This window comes from Drosophila nasuta, chromosome 2R (assembly GCF_023558535.2).
Source record: "Drosophila nasuta strain 15112-1781.00 chromosome 2R, ASM2355853v1, whole genome shotgun sequence".
Classification (NCBI taxonomy): Eukaryota; Metazoa; Arthropoda; class Insecta; order Diptera; family Drosophilidae; genus Drosophila; species Drosophila nasuta.
The window spans coordinates 5,279,350-5,293,596 of NC_083456.1; the positions used below are offsets into that span (position 1 = coordinate 5,279,350).

General features: G+C 39.7%; 3 protein-coding genes across 12 annotated transcripts in view; all 3 read right to left on the reverse strand.

The window, feature by feature from the left end:
- The window catches only part of LOC132785073 (diacylglycerol kinase eta), a 45,670-nt gene extending 35,667 nt beyond the window's left edge, over positions 1 to 10,003 (reverse strand). For 7 of the 9 annotated variants that reach the window (XM_060791052.1, XM_060791055.1, XM_060791050.1 and 4 more), the window contains exons 1-2: positions 9,207 to 10,002; positions 4,995 to 5,108 (exon numbers count right to left, since the gene is read on the reverse strand). In XM_060791052.1, coding sequence (XP_060647035.1) covers positions 4,995 to 5,108; positions 9,207 to 9,443 — 351 coding nt within the window. In that variant the 5' untranslated portion in view covers positions 9,444 to 10,002. Of the gene's footprint in view, positions 1 to 1,497; positions 1,900 to 4,994; positions 5,109 to 9,206 lie in introns of those variants that run through there. The other 2 variants (XM_060791056.1, XM_060791054.1) reach the window with 2 other exon arrangements.
- A 1,578-nt stretch (positions 10,004 to 11,581) lies between these two features.
- On the reverse strand, positions 11,582 to 12,567 carry LOC132785322 (pyridoxine/pyridoxamine 5'-phosphate oxidase). Its single transcript, XM_060791367.1, has 2 exons — positions 11,770 to 12,567; positions 11,582 to 11,721 (listed from the first exon to the last, which is right to left on the reverse strand). Exons 1-2 carry the CDS (start codon positions 12,475 to 12,477, stop codon positions 11,656 to 11,658), a joined length of 774 nt encoding a protein of 257 aa, XP_060647350.1. The 5' UTR covers positions 12,478 to 12,567; the 3' UTR covers positions 11,582 to 11,655.
- A 420-nt stretch (positions 12,568 to 12,987) lies between these two features.
- On the reverse strand, positions 12,988 to 14,106 carry LOC132785706 (pyridoxine/pyridoxamine 5'-phosphate oxidase). Of its 2 annotated transcripts, none has more exons than XM_060791923.1 (3): positions 14,005 to 14,106; positions 13,870 to 13,929; positions 12,988 to 13,803 (listed from the first exon to the last, which is right to left on the reverse strand). In XM_060791923.1, coding segments are annotated over exons 1-3 (741 nt in total). In that variant the 5' UTR covers positions 14,006 to 14,106; the 3' UTR covers positions 12,988 to 13,123. The 2 variants fall into 2 exon arrangements, with proteins under 2 accessions (XP_060647906.1, XP_060647907.1); XM_060791924.1 differs by having other exon boundaries at positions 13,991 to 14,101.
- Positions 14,107 to 14,247: the final 141 nt, after the last annotated feature.

Sequence of the window (14,247 nt, forward strand, 5' to 3'; positions counted from 1 at the left end):
ATATGTATGTATATACGAGTACTTCTCACCTGCCAGTTGAACACATGTTTCAGCTTTGTCCTCCATCTTTTCCTCATTATTTCAATTTACACTTGCCATTTTGCTCGTTGTATTCCTTCGACTTCTTCTCATTTTTTTCTCTCTCTTTTGCCTATTTTTTTTGTTCTTTTTTTTTTGTTGTGTGTGCATGCAATTTCGGGTAATTATCTCGGTATAAATGTCACTTTAGCTGATTGTTTGGCATCTCCCTAAAGCACCGTCATCCCACTACATTGTTTAACATTCAATGTATCCTGAGTATCCCTACTCGCCTGTCGCTGTTGCTGTTGCTGTCTCTATCTCTTTCCCCAACTTTCCTTGTCTGCGTCTGTGTGCCGTAGTAATTAGCCACAAAGTGCTACTGTTGTCATTAGGGGATGAGCTGCTACCAGTTGAGAGACGTGTCCTGACAGACCAGACACAAAAGGTCAGTGTTCGATGTTCAATTTATTAGTATAATCCTTATGTGCGAACTCTTCACTGTCTATCGAATTATTTCTTTAGTTCAGCGCAAACGTGCGAAGTCCCATCCTGTCAATGGTTCTCCCCCTTAGAACCATGGATTAACATATATTAATTTTGCTAATGTTTGATTAACCTGACGTGTTTTATTATAAAAGTAATATCGGCTAGATTTAAATAACAAATTACCTTTGTCACTTTTAGTATTCATCCTTTAGAATGAGGTCATACACAGCTAAGCATATCAATAAAAAATGATTAATAAAATGAATTTTAGGAAAATATCTTTGAACTACAAAATAAAAAAATAAAATGAATGAACGAATGGATCGAATTATATAATAAATTAGCTATATAAAATATACATCCTATAGATTAACCTCACACTTATAAACTAAGCATTTCAATCATAAATTACGAATAAAATTAATGTGAAATTTTTGTAAGTAAATATGTATCCACTATAAAAAATAATTCAAATTATTGACCGAAAGTGCGTATCCAAACAAATTAACTAAAAATGTAAAATTAATGAAAAATGTTTTTGAAGCTAATATTTTCGCACTATAGTTAAGGAAAACTTTTGAAAGCCTAGTAGCAAAAGTCATAATAAATAAGATTTCCATTTAATATCTATTATCTTATTATAACCTGTATAAAATGATAACGAGTTGGAAAAGTTTGGCATTCAATGAGCTTTGGAATTTGGTGGGCCACTCAAAATCATTAATTAAATTAGACAATTAAAACTTTTGCCAAGCCCAAAAATCTTCAGCGTTTTGAATGGATTTTGTCAAAACGAATGTAACTTTGTTGAGCCAAGAACGCCACCGACGCCGTCGCCGTCACCGTTGCCGTCGCCAAGGTTTAGAGTTTAAGGGCCGTGACCTTAATATAGGCATGTATTAAATACTTAGCGTAAAGTGTGGGAAACGTGGAAACGATTCATGGGAATGCTATTTAAAAACGCATGAAAAGGAACTACGATAAACTTACCCCCACAAGATGCTAAAATCGGCTTAGCCTCGGTTAAGACTTAAAGCCAACGATTTACACTGTTGCTTCAGGTTATGGTTCATAAAATCTGTTTGTAGTTTTTGGTTTACATCTTACGAAAAAGGATACGCCACACGTGGGCTCAACTTTTGTACAAACACAAAATGTTTACAAATACTTAGGTATTTTTTTTTATTGGGTCACACTTTGATTTAAGTTTAAGCGGTTTGCTTTAGTTAGTTTTTCATCTAATGCTGCACGACGTGCTAAATATTCTCCTTTTTACCATATATAGTTTTGTTAGAATTTATGTCAATTGTAGTTTTTTATTGCATTTATTTTGAATATTTTATTTTGACTGGTACTTCTTTTGCTGCTTGAGTTCTGTTGTTTCACGTTGCTTCGTTGAGTTTGCACTGAGCTCGTCTTCGGCGTGGCCGTTGCTTTTATTGGCCGCCAACAGAAATTCACCATAGACAGGCTGGCTGGCTGGCTGACTGACTGCCAAGCAGGCTGACAGGCAAAACGCCTGGCCTAGTGGGGTGGTTGGCAGGACACAAATATTTACAGGTGCTACCCCGGCAGAGGGGTTGCGAGAGAGTTTCTCGAAAGCTTTTAAACTTGTATACACTCAAAGAAACTTGAAGGGATTAATAAATTTTCCTACCTAAAACATTGAAAATTAACAATAATTTATTTCGCTAGTGAAATATAAATATTTGTAATTATTTTAATTCAGATTTTGCAAAAGAAAATTGTTTATTTTAGATATTTATTACTGCCTAGAGCTTTTATTTTACTACCCAAGAAATTCTTTGCAGTCTGGCAACCTCGGCCTGAAAGCTGCCACTCCTGGCTCTCTCAGCGTCAAAGCTTTCACGTGTCAAAACAAAACCCTCACACACAGGCACAGAAGCGCGCACATGTTGGCTCTGCATGAGTAAAAAGGCTCAGATACAATTTACAACTGTGGTGAATATGAAAAAGTTGTAGTCTCTGATTGTTGCTGTTGTTGCTGCTCCGGCCGCGTGTCGCGTGCGAAGTTGCTTGAAACGACGAGGAGGATGTCTGTCGAATGGATGGCGCAAAGCAATCGCGAACGCGAAAATGAAGAAGCAGCAGCTGAAGCTGAAGCTAAAACAGAGGCAGTGCCAGTGGCAGTGGCATGGACGAAATCCAAAACAACGAGAAATGAACGAAAACAATGCAAACAAAAATTTGCGCTTTTACGAGCGAACACCACCATCAAGATGAACATGAACATGAGCATCAACGTCATTTCTGTAGAACTGCCATTGCTCATCATTGTCATCATTTGTCGTTTGTGTGTTCGTTGGTTCTGTCTGCTTTTTGTTTTGTATGCCTTATCCTTATCCTTTTTTGTTTTTTTGGGGTCCCTCTTAGTGCTCTTTGGCTTAGGCTCAACCGCTGCCGGCAAATATTCGCTTATTTGAGTTGCTTGTGTAGTTTTCTACTTTTTTCCTGCTGCTGCGTATGCCCTTTTCCATTATAAATTACGATAAGATGGACGCTAAGCAACAAATTACCAACCATTTAAGCCACTCGGGTTGTGGCAGGCGCAACATGGCGTATGCGTAATTATAATTGAAATTTCGTGCCTACATTTAATGAGTTTCTAAGCACTTGGGTCGTTGCCACTGCCTTACCTTAGTGCTGCCGTTTTAAAAGTGTTTGCTACACGATGTTAACCTTTTAATAAAGCATCGTTAAAATATATTTGACAAACATAAAAGATCTTTTTCCTTCTTTTTCCTTTTTTTCACAAATCAAATCGAAAATGCGATAAGACTGGCAAACATTTTGGGGTCCATCGAAACGGCAAACTTAATAAAAGCTCTCCTGTATAAAATTCAATTTACTCGTCATCTTATCAATTTGATCATAATTAGATATAGTTTCGTATTGTGTTGGCGCACATGTGAAAATCAAATCACCATTAAAGCGTCATAGTTTAAATGGACAAATGGAAACCAATTACGTTTGAAGATTACTGCATTATTGGAAAGCCGAGTTACACAACACATACTAAACTATATTTTGGGCAATCTTTTGTTTAGTTCGACTTAATAAGAAAACAATTCCTATTTATGCCATAAGCACACGTTGGTGCATCAAATTGCCATGGAGTCGAATTTGTTGCATAAATCGTACCTCTGACAAGAGCCCAACTTGGCCAGATTGTAAATGTCAAGAACATGACGTGCATGCAATATTTCATTTCTCTTTGAAAGCAACACACTTTGTTCATACTACACCTATATTGCATGACGTATTTCTGTTTCTGTTTGACATCAGCACTCGGTTCTATTTTAATCGCAATGCACTTGCAATACGCGTGGGACTTCTGTGAAAAATGGTTTTGTTTGCTTGCAAGTAATCAAATTAATTGATAAGGCAGGTGACTCATAAAATCAATTAAAACTATGTAGTTGCCATCTGATAGTTGATAGAGTGTATATTGCTGGGTGAAAGTGAAGAAAGGTAATAAGAGTTTTAAATCGTTTTTTTAATGATTAAAACTTAAATTTAAAGCAAAGTCTGCAAAGCTTGCGATCTATTTGAATTAAAGTAATTGTAATTTTATTCATCAATTTTAATTTATAGATTGATAATTTGCAATTGTTCACCATTCATTCTTTCGGACAGCGAATATCACTGAGAAATTCAGATTCGATTGCTAATTAGCTTCGTTATTGTGATTAATGACAAGACCACACGAAATTTATAATCTCCCGTCAATTTGGGCTATCGAAACTGGAGCTGTGTACATGGCCATGGCACTTCATCATTCAATGGGGTAACCTAATATCTTGAACATAATTTTCTCTGTCCTCTACTTTTCTGTGTGTTGCATTTCGAAATTTTCCATGAAATTTTGCTTGTACGCGCGGTTGGCAATTAATGACATTGTATCCTAAAAGCATTTTATTATTGATGCACGCAATAAACTAATTTAGCTCGTAAACATCGATATCGGTAGATACGTTCCTTTGTCGTCGTTTCTCCTACCACTCTGACCTAATTTTTATTACCGTTTGGCATTGTATGCTTTCAAGTCGCGACGCTGTAATTTTCCCTCGTACATAAAGCCGGCAAATGCAAAAGTTCAATAGTGGATTTGATTTCGCTCTTGCAGGAAACTGCGTATTTACGGATTAGGTTTGCTTTCTAATTGCCAGGAAATTGTGAAGGACACAAATGATGATTTTAGAATTCCCCCAGCCCGAGTGCAACTGCATTACGTATACGCCGCATGGCGCACCAGCAGATTGATCGGCAATTAGGCGTCATTAATGCGAGAACATGGATGACGGAACTTAAAAAAGGATTTGCATTATCTAACGATGGACATACAGCTGTGACCTGTAAACAGCAGTTGATGAGTTAAACGTAGTTCAACTGATTGGTGGAAGCTTATCAAAAATACTAAGTAAAATTTGTTTTGTTATTTATATGGGCATAAACTATAAGGTTACCTTTGCATCCTTGGCGTAGTACAGATGGTTGCGCTTCAAGCGAAAGTATCGTCGTCGCCAGCGTTGAAAGGACCAAGTGTGCTTGAGCAGGAAACCCTCCTTGATAATGGACGCCTGTGTGATGAAAGGAAATGCGAGAAATTAAAGTAAGTGGCGGTGAAGTGCAGAGAACTTTGTTTCACTAGAAAAACACTCAATCTCAAATCAAATTTACACAGCAATTATACTGCAACTAAAGTCATTGGCCAAGAATAATGGTGACTGTGTAACAAGTCACAAGTCAGTCACTTGCAATTCTCAGCGGAATGTCAACATTAATTGGCTGCAGGCCAACAAAAGGAGCTGGGTGTGGCGTCAATGTGGCCAACAATCAATTGTGCAAACAAAGAAGAGTCACATACAACTACACAGCACACAAACACGGGTGTATGCTCAGCATGATGAGCAGGCTTTTATTTGATTTCACTACGCTTGCAATTTCCTATTGTGCTGAGAATATGAAAGTGTAAATAACCGCCAAGCACAAATAATCCAGCTCAATTATATGACAAATAATGTTTTTGATTAGAAAGTATTGGTTTTCCTTATGACATTTTCATTGATGGCCAAATTGACGTCCGTTTACGAGCGACAATCAAAGTTCCTTTTAATTCCAATCCGGCCAATTGCCAATTACAGGACAATTGAACTTTGTGTTGTGCTAGCGGAAACCCCGAGGACGAATAATAGTAAAAGAAATTGCATGGAATACAAATCAAAACACAAAATATTTATTTTGCTGCACTTACTTTCAAGCGGAAACGGAAATGTTTGCTTAGTTGCGTGGCAATCGATGGCCTTGACTTGCAACTTGTTCAACTCGCTCGACCACTTTATGGTTTCAACAAAATGTTATGACCATGAAAGAAGCTGAAGAGGTTCATATTTCATTTTCACAGTTTTAACGAAATTAAAGCGAATACAAATTTAAAATGAGAAGCATTTATTATTTCAAATATTCCTTATCCTTAGGCCATCAAGGATACAAATGTCGGCTGTCAAATTCCACAATAACCGGGTTGAATGAACTCGAAATTGATGCGGCCTTCGATGAGCGGAATTGCAAATTTTATATTAAAATAAACCTCTCTCTTTCTCTCTATCTTTTCCTTTGGCGCTATCTCTAACCAGCTGCGCCCTTCTGGCTGTAGTTTAACTAAAAATCAAAGTTCTCGTCTTTCGTTTCGGATCAGTCGACATCAATCATTCATTTTGCAGTGGCCACACAATGGCCATCACGGGCCAAATCAGGCAATATCACGTATACGTCAAGTCATGTCAAGGCAAAAAGAAGAGAATTCTCAAAGAGCAACAAGCCTTGATGATGACAATGACGATGATGATTATAAGCGTATTCGAAATTTTCGTTAGCCAGGCGGGTTATTGATTTTAAGTTAATACGACCGTCGGTTTTGTCGATGAGGCGGCAAAAATTTTACCAAGATAAATAAAAGCCGGTCTGAGCCATAGATACAGATACGACGTGCTCTGATTGTTGTTTTCGTTGCGGGCGCAACACCCACATAATGTATGAGTAACGTAAACATAACGTAAAATTTCTACGCTCACTTTTTGCTTTTCGCTTCTCTTCTCGTTTTTTCGCAGATTTTCCGGCATACGCTTGCCTGCATTATTTATTATAAGCGCCTGATTTCGCCTTGAATTTCGTTGTGGTACTTTTCGAGGAATCTTTCATTGGAGTTTGCTGTTATTCCTCTATTTACGAACGGTCAACACAAAGCGTAGCATTAAATAATATCTGTCTGCAAACTATATGCTATACATATGAAATTGCTTTGGCAGTCACGTGAGCTCTGCTGAAGCCAATTGACTGTGTAAATAGTCGTAAATATTTTAGACGGCGCCAAAGTTTCATATGCACACATACAAACAGAACTTGGCTGAGACTGTAACTGTAGCTGAAGCGAAGACTCTTGTGTGTATCTTGAAGATACTGCGGCAAGTCTACAAGTGTCAGACAACAATACCAAGGCCTTTGAATTTATTTTTTGTTGTTTCTCGAGTGTGTGCTTTAAATGGTTGACTCTGAATCACTCGCTGGTCGAAAGGGCACACAGCCAGGGATAAATGCTGAGAGCTAAAAATAATATTAATTGGACACTTATATTTATTACTTAATTGTACACATTACTCAATTAAAGCTGTTTTGCAAATATCGTAGAGTACAAAAGGCAAAGTTTGCACTAAACGCTGATATCCACTTCGGTAGTCAGCTCCTCGTCTCTATATTTATATCCTCATGTGTACACATATACGATACGTCTCTCTCCGTCTTTGGGTGTTCTTTTGTTTTCGTCTTGTTGTAGCTATAATTCTTGGCGGCACACGCTACAAAAAGCAACCATGGGGTATTAAGGCGCTTTTGTTGTTGTCTGCTTATTGTTTTGCGGTCTGACATATGTAAAGCCCTCACATAGCCGCCCCTAGACAAGCTCTCAAACGCGATGGGAGACTGGGACTGAGATAGAGAGGGAGAGGGAGCATGGCCCACTAATAGAGCACTTGACTGCTGCAGCTTGTCACAATCAGGCTAATGTGTTTTGTGGTAAACGCTCGGGTTTGAAACAAATACTATAAAGCAAACGCAACGAAGAAAAAAAGTGGCAGAGAGAACAAATAGATTACGAATGTAACTTGCTAACAGTCAAGGCAAGTGATAAATGTGCGCAATTTAAGCACAAACAGTGGCAGCAAAAGAAGCAAAAACAAAGAATTATCGAAAAGGATTCCTCGAAGGAGTTGCACTTTGAATCGATGCGATCGATAATCTGGGATAAATTTGCAACTTGATTCAGTTAGCAAATGCGAATGCGAATCCGAATGCGAAGCCACAATTTCATTTTTAGCTTCATCCGCATGTTCATGTGCAACGATGCGTATGATTAACAACAAATTATCATTTTATTCATACGCCATGTGGACCAGCGAGGCAATCACCCGACGCAAGTCATTTGACGAAAAGGGCAAAACGCTATAATAAATAATATAAAAAAAAACAGCAAAATGGAGACGAAAACAGGAAAAAGAAGGCAAACCATGAATCGCCCTAACATTGCGGGTTGGTATCAGGAATAACTTAATTAAGGCGCTCGTTTGGTTTCAGATGCTGCTCCTGTTGTTGCATTTTTGACGAGCATTTTGAGGTTTCCACATTTTCTGCGGCTTTTCTTTCTTTTATTTTACGGTTTTGGCTTTGCAACTATGGCAACTTTTAATTAAAATATATAAAGGCCACAGCTTTGCGAGATTTTTATACACTTTGTAGGGTTGTTTTTTTTGTATTTTTATTCTCTCACTCGTAAATTAAATTTCACTTTCGCAACGCGTTAAGGCACATAGTAAGTAAGATGTGAAAGGCATCGAAATGTAATTAAAAAAATGGCTTAAAATGGACATTTACAGACATCGCTCTAAATTATGCAAATGTTGTGCTTTAATTAGAAGATAACAAAATTATTTAGAAACATGCGAAACCTTTTTCTTGCCTTATTTATAATACAAAGCGATTAGAGAAGTGCTTTCTAAGTGATTGATGTAGGAATTCAAAGAATTCGTGGTGCAATATTAATGCTGCAATTGTGCCGAAAAAATATTACGCGCATTACGTAGATCCTAAAGCGCTTAATAGACGTTTTGACCCCTGACCTAAGGAGTCTCATAATATGCGCGCAATGCAATCAACGAGTACGAGTGTGAGTGCGAGTGTAAGTACGAATATAAGTATGAGCGTGAGTACGAATGCGAGTACGAGTTTTCTCGTAAGCAGTTACAGTTGAGCCATGTTGGCAGTTGGCTTCTGCGACCATTAAAATATTTACTAACCACTTGAACCCAACAACTGCGAGCTGACCTTTTGCTGAGCGCACAAACACTCCAAGCCACAAAAACAACCGCTCTCAACACACTCCCTCACATACATACGCACACATACACCCGCATACACGCCAGAGTGCGTTTGCATGGCAGGCATATAACTTCCGCTCCAGAAACTTTGCTTTTGCTTTTGACGTGCTCCACTGCATCGTCATAGTCAATAGACGACAACGACAACGACAACGACAACGGCGACGCCCCCCAAAGCGAAGGCCATGGGGACGTCACATCAAATGGAATGAAAGGGGAAAGAGGAAAGGGGAGAGTAGTCATATTTACCAGATTGCTATTGCGTTTGGTGGACATGCGGCGATGGAAAATACGCGCTGGCTCCGTTTCAATTTCCGACTCGGACTCGGTCTCGTCGCCATCGCGGCTAATCGCAATGATCGGTATGATGGGCACCGGTGAAACGCTGCCGGAGCTGCAGGCGCTACTGAGACCGCTGCTGAGACTGCTGAGATTCCGTGGACTGAGGCTGTCCACGTGCAGCGTGTTGGGTTTTAAGTTGGCCATTGTTTTTCGATGTCGCCTAACTATCAGTTGTTCCTTTTGTGCAAATACTTTAGCATGCTTCAAAGCGCTTCGCTTCGCTGTGCTGTGCTGTGCTGTGCTGTGATGTTCTGTGTTTCGCTTCAACTTCGCTTCGCTTTTGCTGTCACGTTGCGGGCAAAGCGTTTAGAGAGTTATATAAAAGAACCCTTTGTAGGGTAGCCGCCAAGTAGCCGCAGGTGGCCTTTCAAGCTGATTCTTCCTTTCCTGTTGCTGTTGTTGTTGTTGTTGATATGGCTGTAGCTGTTTCTGTTGCTGTTGCTCCCCATGCTGTTGTTGCTTATGTAAAAATCCACATGCCCGCACACACACACACACACTAAAACAAACACACTTTCTCACACATACAGAGAGAGTCTTTCACATGGCTACAGACACGCCTCTCGTTTCCCTTTTAGCGTTGATTAACTGACAGTTATTATATTGTTGCTCTTCGTAGCTGTTCTTATTAGTTTTCTTTTATGGGTTGAGCTCAATTTCAATAATATACATTTTTATAGCCTACTTTGGGGTGTTTCATATAAGTAAAGTGTTAAAAACGCACACACATTAACAATAAATATAGCAAAAATACTTGCACCTTCCTTAACTTCTTATATGCGAGTAAAATGTATGTATATATTTTAGGTATGTGTATATATATATATATATTTAATTAAGCGACACTAACTAGTTTTGAATTAGAAAAAGCCATTAATCTAACGCACACATTCATTAGCTACACATAGAAAAATACTAGCAAAATGTTTGATACACAAAACAGTTTCACATTTATGTTGATATTCTAATTGAATTCGTATTGTTTTCGTTTTCGATTTTTTAGCTGCCAGTTGATTATTTTAATAATATAGAAAACTGCATTGGAAATTGTTGTTTATGCGTTTTTTACTCGACTTCACTTCACAATAACTTTTCGTTTTGGACTGCTCGCTTTATTCCGCTGGGGGCCTGACTTTCAGCTGCGAACTGGGAACTGGATAATACACTAAGCACTGAGCACTGAGCTGGAGCCTGAGCCACGCGGCGTACTGAACGAGACCGCAACCCTCACTGCTGGCTGGCAATGAGCGCGGCATAGTCTTTGGTCTGCCAGCAGCGGCCAGTGGCTCACGTTATCCCTGCAGGGTTGCCAGTCAGTGCAAATAATTTAACTACTTCAAACTACTTAATTCAAAATATTAAACGAACACATTGTCTGAAGATTTCATTACCATTCTTTTTGTGTACAATAAATTTCAATTTGTGTGACAAACTGTTTTGGAATTAAATAGTTTGCTCTTTAGTCAGACATCCTTTGCAAGCAGCCTGGCAACCCTGCTCAGTGAGAGCACAATACAAATTGGTTAGCCTTTAACCAACAAGTTTTTTTACTCTCTGCCCTGTTTGGAGCTTTCTCGAACGAAAGCAGCTCTCAGCCCCGGCAACTCTCTCTATCTCTCCCTCTCATTGCTGCCTTTTCGCTCGCACAAATAGCGGTGAGAGGCCTAAAAAAGCAACCGTCAAGCCGAAGCTCTCGTCAGATGCAAATGATGCGAGCAAAACAAAAAACGCGCAATTAGAATGACATGTAAAGCGGAGGATGACAACAAAGATAACAGAAAACCAAAGCCGATACGCGATGGCGAGAGAGACAAAGAAAGAGCGCGTCAAACATTCCAAAGAATAAATGGTGGCTGGGGTGACCAACAAGTCCTTGTTGACGAAGCTTTTTCTTTTTCCTTATTCACTTTTCCGGTGTTGCGCTTTGAGTTGTCTTTCGTTATTTACCTTACACTGTGCACTTGCCTCTGCTTATACGCTTTGTTGTTGTCCTCCTCGTTTACACATTCCGCCGGGCATTACTTTTTACGCATGGCTGCAGTTGTTATCCAAGAGGAGTCCCGCCTGCTCCACGCTTTGCGCCTAGTGCTTTTCTTTCGCTTTTGTTTTTCAAATTTATTTAGGTCTTGTATTATTTGTGCTGCTCGTTGATCCATCTTTTAGTGGCTAGTGTTGCCACCCTGTTAAAAACGGCACAGGCCTGCGTATCAGTAAGAAGCGCTGCAACTCATAACTTATGGTAGAATGCAAGACCGTAGCATGGAAAGAACACAAATAGAAAATGAGCGTATGCATCACAATATAATTTAATTAAATTACATAAAAATTAAATTTTCGGAGCAACTTTTCATTAACCTTAGTTAAAGCAGTTTTCGAAGATCCAGTCATAGCAATCTGCATTCAGTCTGCGATTCCTCATGCCCTGCAAGGATACACAAGTTGTATTTGGTCGAAAATATTATTAACTCACCCTTGGCATGGCCAGACAGCGTCTAAACCGCATACATCTTGTGTATGGGATGCCACGGGTGCTATCAAAAAACTCGTAGAGCGTCGGCTTCAGCTGGAAGCCACCCCAATTTCTAGGTGCCGGCAGAGGCTCCTCCTCAATGGTGAACCAAGTGCTGAACAGCTGCTTGATCTTGTTGTAGACAGACACATCTTTATTCGACTCTTGAATGCCACTCATGCTGAGTTGCACGTGCCGAGGATATTTCCAGAACTGATGCTGTGCTTGAAGAGCTGATACTCGACTCGCGATGCCAGCGATATGAACGCTACGCTCCATTTCTGGCCAATGGAAATGCAAGGATACATGCGGATTTGTGGATATCTCGCCCGCCTGTCGACTACCCAACGCCGTATAGAATGTAATGCCCGATGGATTAATCTGTTCGACGTTGGTCAGCCGCGTGACGGGCTGCCCCGTGGCATCCACAGTGGCCAAGCATGCCACACGTGACTTGCAATGCGATGTGTGGTGTTGTGCGGCAAAAAGCCAACTCTGCAATATCGAATATGGCTCCCTGATGGCCTGATGAGTCTCCACATCCAACTCCGATTCAGGTAGTGCTCTTACTTGCGGTTGCAGCTGCTGTGGTTGGCTACGGGATGGGAGCAAACTGTTCAGGAGTGCGACAACTCGCAGCCGCTGCTTTAAAACTGGCATACGATTCATGCAATTTTTATATCCCCAATTCGGTATTCACATGCCTAAAGATATAGAATTTTAACATTTTTCAATTTTGTTGACAAGTGGGGAAGAAGTAACAAGATGAATCATAAGAATGAGTTTCCTACTCTTTGATTTCACTCACAGATTACCACTACGTTTAAACTTAAAGATGAGATATACATATGTACAAATGCATCTTCTTATTGTGAAAGATGGAGTAGCAATAGACACTCTATTTTAACCACTGGAATATAACAAAACTACGATAATTTTATCTAAAAAATGCAAGTCAGTAAAATTATCTTGTTTTTCTGAGATTTATCTGCTTAATAATATTCTTGAATGGTCATAACTCTCTCATACAAACATCATCAGTTGGCAAAAAAACACAATAGATTGAAACTTGTCTTTTTTTTATGAGATAGATAAGAGATAATTAAATCTTGACGGATCTGTAGAATGCGTATTTGGTAAGAGATATTAAATTTTGTAGAGAAATACATTTCACCACTCTTTCAAATTAATAACAAGCTGTTTAATTAACTTCAATACAATTCATAATATAGTATTACTAACACCTGGCAACAGTGTTTACTTTACAATTAATATATTGTTTTGGAAGACATTGCAATTGCTATCACCTAGTCGCTTAAGGCGCTAGTCGTTCATAGACCCAACCATTCTCGCCGCCATGAACCAGCTGGCCATCGATCTCTGACTCGACGTTGGGGCCACGTCGAAAGCGAATCCGATCGTGCAAGCGATCTGTTTGTCCTTGCCAGAACTCGATGAGATGCGGCTTCACTAGATAGCCACCCCAATTGGGCAGCGGCACCTCACCATCGGGGCCCAGTTTGGCTTTGATGCTGCACTCAATCTTGTCGAGGTGGCTGCGTGAAGGAATGCGTTGACTTTGTGGACTGGCCGCAGCACCAATTTGACTGGCACGTGGGCGTTCATGGAAGTATTTGAGGGATGCAGCGTGTGGTATCTTTTCGGCCAGGCCCTCAATGCGAACGCTGCGACGCAGTGGCATCCAATAAATGGCAATTGCAACATTTGGATTGGCAGCAATCTCGTCAGCCTTGCGACTGCCGTAGTTTGTGAAGAAGGTGAAACCCTCGGCAGTGGCTTCCTTGACCAGCACAAAACGATTAGATGGCTTGCCCTCCGCATCCACAGTGGCTAAGGCGGCTGCGTTAGGCTCCAGAATCTCCTTAGTGTTGAGAGCGTCGCTTAACCAGTCGCGAAATACACAGAACGGATCCTTAACCTTGATGTCTTGCTCGAGAAACGCATTTTTGCGTTCATGATACTTCATGCGTAGCGCTAAGTAATACAAATATAGTAATATATACAATTTGTCAATGTTTATGTGGAACTTCAATTTCTTACCGGAAAGTTGTTCGATGGAAGCCGCCTCGCTCATCTTGCGCACAATTTGTAAAAGTCTCACTGTATTTTGGAGTGTGCGATTAGTCAAGTTATCAGTGTATTTATCAGATTATGTTGTTACTAACTGCAACGCACTTGTTGAAGGTCAAATTAACTTTTGAAATCAAGAATTTTGTTTATTTATTCCAATCTCTGATTTCAGATAAAGCAAAACATCTGTTTTCAACAGAGTTGCCACTAAAATTCTAAATGCTCAACTGTTGAGTAACAGTTTAACTCGCAATCAAATGGCCACACTTTATACTGCAAGCAGTATTTTGCTTCGAAAAGCTCTAGACAAAAGTCAATTCAAAAAATTGCGCGGTTTACACACATTTT